Here is a 15,818-nt window from a genome sequence, read left to right on the forward strand (position 1 = left end):
TGCACACCTCTTTGTGTAGTGACAAAGACCACTAATCATAGTGTTGGGTTACAATGCACACCTCTTTGTGTAGTTACAATGCACACCTCTCTGTGTAGTAACAATGCACACCTCTTTGTGTAGTTACAATGCACACCTCTTTGTGTAGTGACAAAGACCATTAATCATAGTGTTGGGTTACAATGCACACCTCTTTGTGTAGTTACAATGCACACCTCTTTGTGTAGTAGCAATGCACACCTCTTTGTGTAGTAACAATGCACACCTCTTTGTGTAGTAACAATGCACACCTCTTTGTGTAGTAACAATGCACACCTCTTTGTGTAGTAACAAAGACGACTAATCATAGCGTTGCAAATGCATTTCTATCTTGTGGCCATCCACAATATGTATGGATTTGAAGAAACAGTATAACGCAGACATGAGAGAGAAAGTGTAATAAACACAGGTGAGGTGTGTGGGACAGACATTGGTGAGTTAATGTTTTCATATTCCTGCGAGCAAAATACCTGTGTATTTGATAGGCTACTACTGTATCTAAACGTATGATCTATGTGCTATGCCTTTAGCCAATCCCCCCCTGCCCTCCTGGTCCGCAGCAATATTGTAAAAAAGGTTGGGAACCCCTGATCCATGTGTCCATAGTGTTTTTTTGTTTTGTTTTGTTTCTAAAAGTAATTTTTCCCAATAATAAGGTTCTTCACAGGTAACATTTTCAAATAATATTCCGACCATGCCTCTTTTCCTCTCTCTGTCACGCTATCCTAGTTGTAACATGGCAGGTCATGTGACACTCAGTGAGTGTGTGTGTGTGTGTGTGTGTGTGTGTGTGTGTGTGTGCAGGCCACATCAGGATATCAGACCTTGGTCTAGCGGTCCATGTACCAGAGGGACAGACCATCAAGGGACGGGTGGGGACCGTCGGATACATGGGTAACTGTCATTTTGTTGTCAATTAATCTACAGCTCTCTTTGTGTGTGCATGCGTGTGTCTGTACCTCAGTCTGCCTGCATTCTGTGCTATGGGGCAAGAAAAATACTTATTGTACTTATTGTCACAAGTTTAAGCCGATTCCTCTTTTGGGACGATGTGTTTCTGAACATTTGAATTGTCTTCATTAGTGCTGAAATGATTTGTCGGTTAAACGATTAGTTGGTTGATAGAAAATTAATTCATTATAATTTTGATAACCGATTAATCGTGATAGTCATTTTGAAGATTGGATTGCATTTGATATCATTGTAAAAGGAATATTTTGGAGTTTTTGCTCAGACTAAGTCAGTAATAACTTGTGATGGACATTTGTCATTATCTTTGACAATTTATAGACTAAATGTTTAGTCAATAAAAAAAGATTGATAGATGAATGGATAATGAAAATAATCACTAGTTGCAGCCCTAGTCTTCAGCTGGACGAGCGCTCACCCTCTCCTCTCCTCCCCTCTCCTCTCCTCTCCTCTCTTGTCGTGCAGCTCCGGAGGTGGTGCAGAACGAGCGCTACACATTCAGCCCAGACTGGTGGGCTCTGGGCTGCCTGCTGTACGAGATGATCGAGGGACAGTCGCCCTTCCAGCAGAGGAAGAAGAAGATCAAGAGGGAGGAGGTAGAGCGGCTGGTCAGAGAGGTGGAGGAGGAGTACTCCAACAAGTTCTCTGAAGACGCCAAGTCTCTCTGCAAGATGGTGTGTCTGTCTGCCTGTCTCTCTCTCTCTGTCCCAGCAAGAATTAAATAGTTTGTAGTTTTCATTGTATGATATTATTATGACAGTGAAAATTAAGTCATGTTAAATCTGCTTTGGAAGCTGTTTTGAACTGATGATCAGTTCCACAAATCGATGCAGGCAGCATTTTCTTAACTTTTATTTTGGTGCAGCTTCACCTATAGACGGTTTCACTGGAATTGTGTTGCTAGCGAACAGTTTGAAACCCAGCGTATTCCCTGTCAGCTATAGACCCTTTTCAGGGGGGGGCATTTTGTGTCGAAAAGGCAGAATAAACAAGCAAAACAGTTGCAAGCAAAACACTAATGAGGGTTTCCAAATTCCAATCATGGAAGTTTGAAACCCTCATTAGTGTTTTGCTTTCACCTGTGCTTACCCTGCCTTTTTGACACAAAATGGCCCCCGTGAGAAGGATATATTGTATTAGCATCACACTGCAACAGGAAGTAAGCTGGGGACCATTTTGAATGTTTATGTTGTCAAGTTGCAAATGTGTCACATTTCTTTAAGTTGGATGTGTAGCTGAAAACTGAAAGCCATCTATTGCCACTTTGTTTCCTTTATTTTCTCTTGCTTTTTCTTTCAAATGCCCCACCCCCAGCTGTTGGCCAAAGACCCCAATGAGAGGGTGGGCTGCCAAGGGGGCGGCGCTTCAGAGGTCAAGGGTCATCCAATCTTCCGCTCCATCAACTTCAAGCGTCTGGAGGCCGGCATGCTGCAGGCACCCTTCGTCCCTGATGTGAGTCTGCCGACCTTTGAGACACGTTGCTCAAGATGGCTTTTATCCACCATAGTCAGGCGGCTTAGTACTGGATTTGAGCTGGATGTGGACGTTCCTGACAAAAGCACCAAAGTTTCCCTAAATGCTACCCATAGCCATAGCTTTCCTTTTTTGATAGGATCCACTTCAAAAAATTGAAAAAAATAATCAAACTTTGAAAGGCCATAACTTCCACGCTGTTTGTCCGATTTGCAAGCAGAAGGTTTTTGAGATATTTTGAAAGTTTTGGAAAACACATTTTTGACATTTCCTCCTAGCCCGTTTGACCAATCTCCACCGACATCGCTATGTAGCATCTATGAACCAAGCTCTACAAGTGATCTTTTCAGATTTGTGAAATCTCCTTTCGTTTCAAAGATATTAAAAGTCAGGCAGCTTAGAAAATGGATGTATAGCTGCAAGCGGCCACGACAGGGTTCAAGCCTTTTCTGAATGGTACTGAGGTCGCAAAAAAATGTCTGTGGTTCTCATGACACGGTCCACATATATCCCTTGATATATATGCCAAGTTTCCTGATCATTGAAGAAACAGATGTGGAGTTACGGACTTTTTTTGTTAGGCCACCCACGTTTTTTAGATATTTTGAAAGTTTTGGAAAATGTTTGACATTTCCTCCTAGCCCGTTTGACCAATCTCCACTGACATCGCTATGTAGCATCTATGGACCAAGCTCTACAAGCATCCCCCCGCTCTCCCCCCTCCCTTCTCCTGCTCTCTCCTCTTTCCCCCTTCCCCTGCTCCTTCCCCACCTCCTCTCCTCCCCAACATTCCCCATTCCCTCCCCACCTCATCACTTTCCTGCTCTCTCCTCTCTCACATTCCCCCTCCTCTCCCTCCCCTGCACCCTCCCTTTCCTGATCTCTCCTCCCCCACTATTCCCCCACTATTCTAAAGCATGGCACCCATTCTACCCCAAAGCATGGCACCCATTCTATCCTCTCCCACTATTCCGCCACTATTCTAAAGCATGGCACCCATTCTACCCTAAAGCATGGCACCCATTCTATCCTATATTTCCATATTTTCTATATTTCTCTATCATGATTGTTCAATGTGTTATTATTACTACTGTAATTTGCTACTGTTGTGTCAGCTAGCCCTCCTTTCCCTGTTCTCTCCACATCCTCTCTCATACTCCCCCTGCTCTCCCTCCCCACCTCATCACTTTCCTGCTCTCTCCTCTCTCACATTCCCCCTGCTCTCCCTCCCCTGCACCCTCCCCTCCCTTTCCTGATCTCTCCTCCCCACCATTCCCCCACTATTCTAAAGCATTGCACCCATTCTACCCTAAAGCATGCCACCCATTTTATCCTATATTTCTATATTTTCTATATTTCTCTATCATATGATTGTTCAATTCTCACCCGGCTCATCATCTGTTCGTCCTCCTGCCGTCAGGTAGGAGATACAGGTCCATCCGCTCTAAAACTTCCAGGATGCTTAACAGCTTTTTCCCACAAGTTAAACGCTACCCCTCGAAACACAACACAACCCCCCCACCCCGAACAATGAACTCTGACTGTCTCACACTCATTTTGCTCACGAACTCTGTACAACATTCTGGACTCACTGTTTACATGCACCACTGAACAGTCACTAACTCTGATGCCTTTATAGAATAATGTATTTATTTATTGTATGTATTTATTATTTGGGCCGATGCACTTTACCTTGGTGTTTCACTGTACGTCTCAGGGAGATGCTTGTCTATATCTCGTTGTTGGAGTAATTTAACAACGACAATAAATAAATATACTTGAATGTGCTATTATTACTACTATAATTTGCTACTGTTGTGTCAGCTAGCCCTTCTCTCCCTGTTCTCTCCACATACTCTCTCTCATACTCCCCCTGCTCTCCCTCCCCACCTCCTCCCCTTCCTCAACTCTCCCCCCACACTATTCTAAAGCATGGCACCCATTCTCTTTCCCCCTTCCCCTGCTCCTTCCCCACCTCTCCTTCCTTGTCCTCTCCTCCCCCATATTTCCTATTCCCTCCCCACCTCTCTATCATTTGTTCAATATGTTATCATTACTACTGTAATTTGCTACTGTTGTGTCAGCTAGAATTAGCTAGACATATTTTCTGTGAAGCCCTCTGGGACATGCTTGTGAATTAGGCCTATACAAATAAACTTGACTTTATATATATAATGTATATATAATTTACGTATATATTTATTAATTATTAATTAATTTATAGATGACATCAGTCTCAGAAAATATAAATCTGTGAAAATAAACACATTGACCTCCACAGTGTGCGTGTCTGTGTCCCGCAGCCCCAGGCCATCTACTGTAAGGACGTGCTGGACATCGAGCAGTTCAGCACGGTGAAGGGTGTGGAGCTGGAGCCCAAGGACCAGTCCTTCTACTACAAAGTGTCCACAGGCTGCGTGTCCATCCCTTGGCAGAACGAGGTGCCACATGTGCACAAACACACACACACACACACACAGGGAGCAGGGGTCAATTCAGGAATGAACTCATCTAGGTGCTGCAATAACAAATCGATAAAAATCGATTATTACATTTGTTGGCAACGAATTGCATTATCGATTCGTTGGGTTGCGATTTGTTGCGTAGCAGAGCTGTATAATTATATAAATGTTTGGATGCATACCCAGGATGCTGAGTGATGCAGCCCACACCTGCTCTATTGCCAAACTATCTGTAGCCTACAGTAGCTTTTGTTATTGTTACCTTTGGGATCTCCCTACAGCACACGCGGCCACTGAGACATACAGTATAGATAGATGGATGGATGGATAGATAGATAGATAGAAAGATAGAGAGAGAGATATATATATATATATATATAGAGAGAGAGAGACCTTTAACCAGGCCTTTATTGGCACAACTTACACAAGCATCTCCACTTAGAGATCAATGAAACATGTCAAAGAATAAAAAGTGTAAAAACAAGTCACACCTACATAAAATATACCCCCCATGCCCCCACAGTTCTCCACAGTTCTTCCACATGACATTGCATCATCATATTCAAAACAAGAAAAAACAGCAAAGCAGCGTCATGAATACATGCATACATGTACATCAACACTTAAAAACAACAGCAATAGCTTTGTATCACCATTAACCCTCCCTCAGAAAGATAAAAATCAGAGAATCATGGACCACACTGCACAGCACATTACCCAATCCACAATTTTCCATAAACTCATCCAAATTGGAGACTATTTTGTAATATGCAAACTAGGGGTGTCACGATACACTCAGTTCACGATACGATACGTATCACGATACTGGGTTCACGATAACGATACGATACGATACGATTTTAACAATATTTTTTTAAACTTGAATAATGACAATATATGACTGGAAAAGTAGTATTTTATTTGAAATGCACAAATACAAAACATGCTGTTGTGGGAAATTGTTATTACAATAACAACTACCGTAGAAAAAACATGAGATTGGAGATAAGGCTTATCTTGAAATAGAATGAGTTACACCGTCACTTAGATTTACTTTGAACTAAAAGGTTTCTCAGCAGTATAAATTCTCATTATGCATCTTCAGTTTTTCTTCAAACTCAAACAACAAGACTTTTCTTAATCTATTTTTTATGCATCTTCAGTTTTTCCTGTCAAGTAAACAGTTTTGCCAGAAACTCAATTGAATGGTTTCTCTCCTGTATAACTTCTCATGTGTCTCTTCAGAGACTTGTTCAACTGAACTACTTTCCACACATTGAACTTCAACAAACAAAGACGTTTCTTAGTCTATTTTTTGGAAGAAAAAAAAAAATCCCCGCGATATGAGATTTCATCTCAACGATACATATCGTGACGTTTTACTATCGCGAAATTTCGTGGGACGATATATTGTGACACCCCTAATGCAAACTCAATTTTTAAACAAGCTGCTACAGTTAGTTACCGTAGTTAGTTAGTTTTTTTTTTTTTTCCGTGTCATGCCATTTCTGGCCCATCCCACATGGGATTACAAGACACTATCACACCAAATTATATATAAACATAACATCCGGTTGTACCTCAATATACAAACAAAATAAACAAAGTATATAATATATACACATACGCATGTACATATACATACACACACTTACTGTACATACATACATTTTTTTTTTTTCCCCTTACATTGCCTGATAAAGAGCTTTTTTTCTCATGTAATAAAAATAGAGTCCGCACACTGGCAGCTGCTCCCAAATATTTATTCGACCACAAAAAAGTGTGACGTTTCGGGCAAAGCCCTTCCTCAGACATAAATGAAGTGTAGGGACACACCCCTTAAGTACCCTCGCAGGGGTCACCTGACACATCATGTGATACATAAAATTAAACATACAGTGCACTTGTTCATATAATCAAATGGCAACTGGCAATATCAAAACATAATTGTCTCAAAGGACAATAATCCAAAAGGCCTCTCTTTTAAGTAGTAGAGAGTTAGCCTAGGTAAACCCAGCCCCCACGTGACCTGCTCTCTCAGTTCCCAGTCACTAGCATAGTGACTGAGAACAGGTCTGAGAGCAGGTCACGTGGGGGATGGGTTTACCCAGGCTAGTAGAGAGTTACTTAAAAGAGAGGCCTTTTGGATTTTCACCCTGGACACTCGAGCCCCAAGAGGGCTGAACGAAGACTTTGACTTGCGGCCATTTTTGTAGTCATTTGTAGTCCTTTTGCAGGTGTTCTTGTAGGTGTGCTTTTGTGCTTTTGTGTGTGCTAATCTCATTATGTCCACATCGTAGTGAATATTGCTCTGTCTAATATCTCTGTCCTGTGTCATTTTCTTCACAGCTGTGGTATCTTCATATACTTTTTCACTACTACCACAATTTTAAAGTAGTAGAGACCACCTTGTAATAGTTCACATCACACTTTCTTCTTAAATATTACATTTCATTATGACGGTTTATGCCTGATAGCCCCTGTTTATGTGATATTCAAGTTGTTCTGAATACTTCCATTATTGTCCTTTGAGACAATTATGTTTTGATATTGCCAGTTGCCATTTGATTATATGAACAAGTGCACTGTATGTTTAATTTTATGTATCACATGATGTGTCAGGTGACCCCTGCGAGGGTACTTAAGGGGTGTGTCCCTACACTTCATTTATGTCTGAGGAAGGGCTTTGCCCGAAACGTCACACTTTTTTGTGGTCGAATAAATATTTGGGAGCAGCTGCCAGTGTGCGGACTCTATTTTTATTACTTATCTGCACTTCAGTCCTGCACCTGGTTTTAAATCCCTCACTGGATGTGCGTGCCTTTTTGTACTTTTTATACTTTTTTTCTCGTGTCCCAGGCTTTTTCCAAATAACAAGCCAGTCCAAAAGTTTCATACGTAAACAACCAACTCAAATTATGTGCATCATCATTATTAAGAAAATCAAAATCTGTTTTTATCTTACTGAACAAAATATTGCGCGGTTCACTGTAAAAAGGACAATAAAAAACAAAATGAAACTCATTTTCTATGTCTTTTAAACAACACATTGGACACACCCGTTCTTCTTCCAATCTGACATACCGTCCAGTTTCGATCATAAGCGGTAAAATACCAGATCTCAGCTGGGCACATAAGGCTCTCTGCTTTTTTGATAAATTATAATTAACATAATTTTCAGTACCAAAATTATGTTTAATCATACGAAACGTACGCAGCTTTGGTTTAGTCCATATATCCTCAGCCCATCGCACCTTATACTGAGTAAACACAGATTCTCTAAGTATAGCAATGTTGATTTTGCTGTTATTGAAAAATGCCTCACCAAACCCAAAGCTATAAAATAATGCATGCACATCTCTTGACCAACAACCATTAATTTGTTTATCCCACATAAAAATCGTTCTTGCTAGCCTGTTTCCCTCCATATCAAGCAACCTATTCCACAGCTGAGCCATACATATTTTCCAGCGAGCCTCACCTGGTTCCCACCCCATGTCCCCTGCTATAGCTAACTTTGGAGCATATTTGTGTGCCCTAAAAAATATCTCATTGCACTGTTTTGGACTGAGTCACATATAGAGATGTTTCGTAGGCCCCGAGCCCCAGCAGAATAATCCAGCACAGGACATACTGTACACAAGCTACAAAGAGTTTGGAGTATGTTTGGAAACTCATATCCTTCAGGTTTTTGCTCTTACCTATAATTCCCCCCAAAGCTCTAGTTGCTGATTCAGCCAGAACTGTGACACCTTTTTTTAAATTCATGTGCTCATCAAAGTAAAGACCCAGATATTTATATGAATCCACATAATTAAGTTTATGTGAACCAACTTTAAACTGATAGGTGCTACGGGTACATGAGGGGTTCCTAAAATGAATAATTTCTGTTTTCTTTTTTGTTAATGACCAATCTCCATTTTTTACACCAGTCATTAGTATATGAAAGCATTTGTTGCAGTTTTTCTTCCGATGGTGCCAATAGAACAATATCGTCAGTATACAAAAGAATACTTGTCATTTCTTTTCCACACATTATCCCTACAAGTCTCCTGGCCAGGAGGTCAGGATCGACAGTCCCCGTTCCTTTTCTTGTGAGCCAGACACTCATCTTAGCCTGACCCAACAGAAAGTTAAGGAGGCTCTGCGTTGTGGAGCACTATACTTGGGGCCAAAAATAAAGCTAGTTTCACATAGCACCTCTCCAAACCCAGTAAACCACTGCTGTACTGAGGAAAACAGCTGACTGAGTCTAGAGCATCTCAGCCAAAGGTGCTCTAACGTCTCCTCATCCTGACAGAAAGGACAGCCACTCCCAACCCCTGGATCAATACGTGCCACGTGTCTGTTAGTAGCCACGGCCCCATGCACAATTCTCCACTGGAGATCCGCTGTGCGTTTCTCTATGGGAGGCTTGTACAGAGACCTCCAGCTGTGTCTAGGAGATGAGCCAGCTGCACACACCCCTGACCACCTCGACTCTGGCAGACCGGCTAAAGAGTTCCTGTTCAAAACCTTGACACTGACGATGTAAAGATCCTTCTTAGACACATCAGAAAAGTTATGCAGCTCAGGTGTTCGAAAAGACAGCAGAGCACCATTCTCCTCCTCCAGCTCCTCCTCTCTTGCAGCAGAAACAGGGAGCTGTGGAAAGTCCCGTCGTCCCTCAGCCTGTCCTACAGCCTGTCCTACAGCCGTCTCTCTCCCCAAGGCCTCTCTGAATACGCATGGGAGTGAGCCCCAGACCTCATCCTGCAGCCTCTGCAGAACACGGATTGACTTAAAACCAGTCTCTTCACTTAGTGTAGTGGCAGTCTTCCACTGACCCCCCACTCTTAAGTCAGCCAGTTTAGTAAGTCCACTCTTAGGTCAGCCAGTTTAGTAAGTCCAGTTCTTATGAAGACTCTCTGCACACTGGTGGAACTCAAAACCCTAGACTGCACACAGGGGTTATAGAACAATGGTTCTTCCCTGACGTGACCATACATAGCTGAGAGTTGTCTCTTAGCCTTTAGGACTGTACTCCATGCACGTAGAACAGACAGATAGAACAGAGTAGTATCCGACAAGTCCATGCCCTCCACCTTGAGGAGAAAAATGTGCCTGTCATAATCCATCTTCCTCACTTGACATAGTAGTAGACATGCCGTGTGGGTCCACACCTGCTCCTTCTGGTAGAGCAGACGCTGCACCGTTTGCAGACGGAACCCTGCAATATGGCTACAAAGGTCAATCAATCCCTGGCCTCCCTCTGCCACAGGTAGGTACAGGACAGTGGGTCTAGTCCAATGGTACCCAGAAGTTGACCATTCTCTTCTCTAACTCCTTCACCAAGTCAGCCGGAGGCTCTAGAACAGTAAACCGGTGCCAGAGCATTGAAGCAGTCTTCACCACCAAGACCCTCCCCCTATATGACAACCGAGCACTTACTTTCTCCACTAATCCCTCCCAGTTCTTGTTCTGGAAAAGGCTGCTTCCCAAGAACACCCCCAAACACTTAAAGCCCTCCCTACTCCAACTCAGGCCTGCGGGTAGTATTGGTGGTTGTTGATATGTCCACTGCTCTAGAGCATACCCCTCACATTTGGCCCAATTAACCTTGGCAGAAGATGCCTTTTCATATAATGCCAGGTTCTGTATGAGTACCTGGACATCCTCCTGACCTCTAATGAAGACTGTTACATCATCAGCATATGCTGACAGGCCCAAAGAGCCCCGATCTTTATTTGTCAGGAAGGACAGCCCTGTCAACCCCCTCCTGAGCTTAATGAGGAGAGGCTATATGGCCAGGGTGTAGAGCAGCCCTGAAAGAGGGCAACCTTGCACTTTGACAGGACGGCTAAGGCCGCCGCCTACCTTTAGCATAACAGAGGCTTCAGAATAGAACAACTTAAAGCTGCATTCAGCGATGTTCGCAATTCGGCTGTTTTCGTTAGGCTTGAACCCCTAATAATAAACCAGCACAAAAACAATAGGGTTTCAGACCCTTTGGGGCTTGAACCCCTAATAATAAACCAGCACAAAAACAATAGGGTTTCAGCCCCTTCTGGGCTTGAACCCCTAATAAACCGGCACAAAAACAATAGGGTTTTAAAACTTGTCGCCGACCCCAAAATCTTTCAGAGCTGATTCTAGTGAATGAGAGGCTCTGTGGTGATAATGTCATACACCAGATACCATACAATAGTGGTTCCTAAGGGAATATATAGCTGTTTTAGACCTATTTTAACACAAAAACATCGCTGAACGCAGCTTTAATCCATGAACTACAATTTTTGCCAATACCAAAAGCTTCGAGGGTTCCAAACAAATACCTGTGATCCACTCTATCAAAAGCTTTTTCTTGGTCGATGGACCCACATCCAATTCCTGCAGTTTCGACAAATCAATAATATCACAAATTAAAAACAAATTGTCCATTATTGTATGACCAGGCACACAATATGTTTCTAATAAACCAGCACAAAAACAATAGGGCTTCAGCCCCTTCGGGGCTTGAACCCCTAACCAGCACAAAAACAATAGGGCTTCAGCCCCTTCGGGGCTTGAACCCCTAATAAACCAGCACAAAAACAATAGGGTTTCAGCCCCTTCGGGGCTTGAACCCCTAATAATAAACCAGCACAAAAACAATAGGGTTTCAGCCCCTTCTGGGCTTGAACCCCTAATAATAAACCAGCACAAAAACAATAGGGTTTCAGCCTCTTCGGGGCTTGAACCCCTAATAAACCAACACAAAAACAATAGGGCTTCAGCCCCTTCGGGGCTTGAACCCCTAACAAGCACAAAAACAATAGGGCTTCAGCCCCTTCGGGGCTTGAACCCCTAATAAACCAGCACAAAAACAATAGGGTTTCAGCCCCTTCGGGGCTTGAACCCCTAATAATAAACCAGCACAAAAACAATATGGTTTCAGCCCCTTTGGGGCTTGAACCCCCCTACCATTCTACAGCCCTTTTCTTTTTTTTCCTGCTCTCCCCAAAATTTCAATAAACGTTCATTGCATATTATTATAATACCACAATACTGGTGTTGACAGTAATATAAGATGCCAAATCATTCAAAACAATAAGCATTTTGCTTTTAGGAGCATCGTGCCAGTGTGCAGCGCTGTTCCAAAACGTGTCAACGTGTGTCGTTGCCTGGGAAACACACATCCCATAATACAACTGTTCGCATCGCATCCCATAATAGTATGATGATACTTGGGATGCCATTGCAAACATAGATACGAACAGCTTAGCTAAAAGTTTAGCGTCGCCAGCGAGGGCCCCCACCGTTGCGGTCGGGGTACGTTTCGAAATCCCTCCAGGCCTGAACATTTTTCTACGGGAAACACTGATAATTATCGTGACACGTTGTGTGATGCGTTGGGTAATGAAACGGAATCGCTGTGAAAGCAATGATATTTAAGCTCAATGTTGCTCTGCACTATAGTAACACTCACACACACACAAACACACACACACAGTCATGATCAGGGTCGTCGACGTACAGTAATTATGTTTTAGAGATGTGTTTTGCCTGTTTCACACACACACACACACACACACACACACACATCTACACACTGTCGTCGAAATTGCTCTCTGTAATGCATTTGCAAAATGATCTCCGTCTCTCTCACACACACACACACACACACACACACACACACACACACACACACACACACACACACACACACACATACACCCCTACCTAACCAACAGTGGACTGTCATTTTGCATCCACTAAGTGTGGACCTCTGTTTCTGGTCATTTAAAAAAACAAAAATAGAATAGAAAATTTACTTTTAAGGTCCTTTTCCATAATATAACTGCAAAAGTGCTTTTTGATTTTTTTTAAAGAAATTGCCAAGAGGGGACTTGGATCCATGAGTGAGGTCTAGCTATAAAAGAGGGGACCTCCATAGCCTTCACACATTCTGGCCTTAACGACCCTCGTCAGGCTTCCCCCACAATGCAGACAAACACAGACACTCTGGGTAGCCCTTCATTTTAATCCAGTGTGAAGTTTATAGTTAGGAAATACACTAAAGTTGAGCCTTGTTTTTTGTTTAAAAAAAAAAAAAAAAAAACATAACATAAGTGTTACTAATTTAGCTTGGTAAATATACGTATTCACTTTCTTGTCAGGGGTTAGGTGTGAAGATCAATGCCACTCTCATATTTATCACTAAATACAAAGCCAGCAGGCTGATCAAGTAAAACAAAACAAAACAAATGCAAGACATGATTGCTCTGATGGCCTGTGTTTTATAACTGTGGACAGCGCCAGCTTAGCTGTTTGCCCCTGCTTCCAGTGTTTGTTGATGCACATTACAGAAAAAACGTCCACACTTGTATTATGTCGAATGACTGGAGCCCACTGTTGGCTGTTATATAATGACACAAGTTCCCTCTTAGATATGATGTAGCGACACGCACACTCCAGCATGGATGAATACAAAAGAAACAAGATAAATTAATACCACTCATGAGAAAAACATTATCTCAACTAAATAGTCTCTTGAAACATGATTTGTTATTGTGTTTTTTGTAACAAGTTTTCACAGGCACTGGATGTCAATTAACGCTTTACCTGTTGTTGTTTTTTGTTTGTTTTTTTACATTTCTCCAGTGTTTTGTATTCAGCTTAACTCTGTGTTGGTTGGCAAGAATCAGAATCAGAATCAGAATCAGAATCAGAATCAGAAAAACTTTATTGATTCCCCGGGGGAAATTGGGTCACTCCCATTCTAACATAGAAATATATATAAGCATAGATAAATTGTAAGAAAATAGAAAATATGTGTGTAAAAATATGTACATTATACCACAATATAACAAACTATAGAACAATAATAATAGAACAAAACTATAATATAACAAAGTACATAAAAATATGTGCATCTTTATGTTAAAATGCAAGAATAGTATAAATAAGAATATTAGTTGAAATGTACAGTATAAATGTAACTTGTAAAATGTGCTTTTAAGCACACACACACACACACTCCTAAACTGAGAGTTTCTCACTTGCTCTTGCTGCACTCCTAACGACAGAAATGGCTTTCCACATGATTAACTATAAAGACAGCTTATCACATGAAAAATCTCCCCTCACACTGATGCTCCATCAGAATCAGAATCAGAATCAGAAAGACTTTAATAATCCCCGGGGGGAAATTGGGACAAGTTGCAGTTGCTCGCACTCAGACATGAAAATATCAACAAAAACAGAGTCAATAAAATACAATAAAACAAAAATAGAATAAGATCAAATAAGATCAAATAGATAAAATAGGGTAATAAGTAGTTACAACCTATGTACAGTACGTGTCAAATTGCAATTATTGCACACAGGAATTAAATTAAGTCAAATCAAATTAAATCAAATTGCACATTGCGTGTGACTTAACTAGGCACAGCTATCCTATCGGCTGACTCAGTCTCTCTGAGACTGAGTGTCTCCGAGGTGCTCTTAGTGAGGCGTTAAAGAGTCCAATGGCCACAGGCAGGAATGATTTCCTGTGCCTCTCTGTGGTGCATCTTGGTGGGATCAGCCTCTCACTGAACGTGCTCCTGTGTTTGACCAGCACGCCGTGGAGTGGGTGAGAGAGTCATTGTTCATGATGGAGCGTAGCCTGGTCAGCGTTCTCTTCTCCGACACCGCTGTCAAGAGAGCTCAGCTCCAGCCCCACAATGTCCCTAGCCTTACGGATCAGTTTGTTGAGTCGGTTGGCGTCCGCTGCCTTCAGCCTGTTGGCCCAGCACACGATAGCATACAGGAAGGCACTGGCCACCACCGACTCATAGAACATTCTCAGCATGGTCCGACAGACGTTGAAGGACCTCAGCCGTCTCAGGAAGTAGAGACGGCTTTGCCCCTTCTTGTAGAGGGCTTCGGTGTTCTTAGCCCAGTCCAGTTTATTGTCAATGTACAACCAAGGTACTTGTAGTCCTCCACGATGTCCACACTGAGCCCGTGGATTGCATAATGCGAGCTCTCAGAATTCACGCACGCTACAACTGATGCTTCATGATGCAAGCTCTCAGAATTCACGTACGCTAACACTGATGCTCCATGATGCGAGCGCTCAGAATTCACGCACACTAACACTGATATGATGCGAGCATTATGCACATAACATTAACAATTTCTCTTGGTAGTTGTTATTTTGTTGTGCACAAAGTATTTTACTGCTTTCCAGTCTCTTCCGTTATCCCTTAGAGTCTGATTTTCATTTAAGCATCTTTGACAGTCCACTTTTCCAGGGATCTTCATTTCCTTCAGGAAGCCTTTGAAATGGTGTTCAATGATTGCTCTCTCAGTCTGTGACCAGAGCCTTCTTGATTTCCCTATAAATGAAGAAAGTAAGTAAGTGAATAAATGGATAAATGACAATGACCACCATCAATTCTTGTCAACAAATGTCAAGGTGTTCGATGCAGACAGTATTCTTTAGAGTCAATGGAATAACGCACCCTTTTGACTTGATGGCAAAGAGGATTTTTTAAATTGCCTTTCTTGTGGTAGCAGCCCTTTCTTCAGAATGTCCATCCTCTGAGTTTCCTGGCAACAAAATGTTTACACTTAAAGCTACAGTAGGCAATGTTTTCGTGTTAAAATGTGATCAAATGGCTCTATATTCTGACACCTATCACTGAAATAGAGTGTTTGGTCAGTAATTTGGAACTCCAAACCCCCTGCTGTACTCTGTATCTCACCTGTAGCCCTGCATGCAGGGTGGACGTATTTCTGCAACCATAACTCGTAGAGACTCATGTGGTGGCATTGGATTTGGGGTGAAAAAATACACTTAGTCCTTTAAAGGCATCGCGATCTGACCTTCCGTTTCCCAGAAAATGTAAACATTTCTCTGATTGGATA

General features: G+C 42.1%; 1 protein-coding gene across 4 annotated transcripts in view; it reads left to right on the forward strand.

Annotated features, from left to right (window-relative positions):
- grk6 (G protein-coupled receptor kinase 6) overlaps positions 1-15,818 on the forward strand; it is a 162,227-nt gene that overhangs the window by 122,089 nt on the left and 24,320 nt on the right. For 3 of the 4 annotated variants that reach the window (XM_083642483.1, XM_083642484.1, XM_083642485.1), the window contains 4 exons: positions 844-933; positions 1,474-1,682; positions 2,323-2,460; positions 4,785-4,922. In XM_083642483.1, coding sequence (XP_083498609.1) covers positions 844-933; positions 1,474-1,682; positions 2,323-2,460; positions 4,785-4,922 — 575 coding nt within the window. Of the gene's footprint in view, positions 1-843; positions 934-1,473; positions 1,683-2,322; positions 2,461-4,762; positions 4,923-15,818 lie in introns of all 4 variants that reach the window. The other variant, XR_014552984.1, reaches the window with a different exon arrangement.

Source organism: Poromitra crassiceps (genome assembly GCF_964638095.1).
Source record: "Poromitra crassiceps genome assembly, chromosome: 1".
NCBI classification, from domain to species: Eukaryota; Metazoa; Chordata; class Actinopteri; order Beryciformes; family Melamphaidae; genus Poromitra; species Poromitra crassiceps.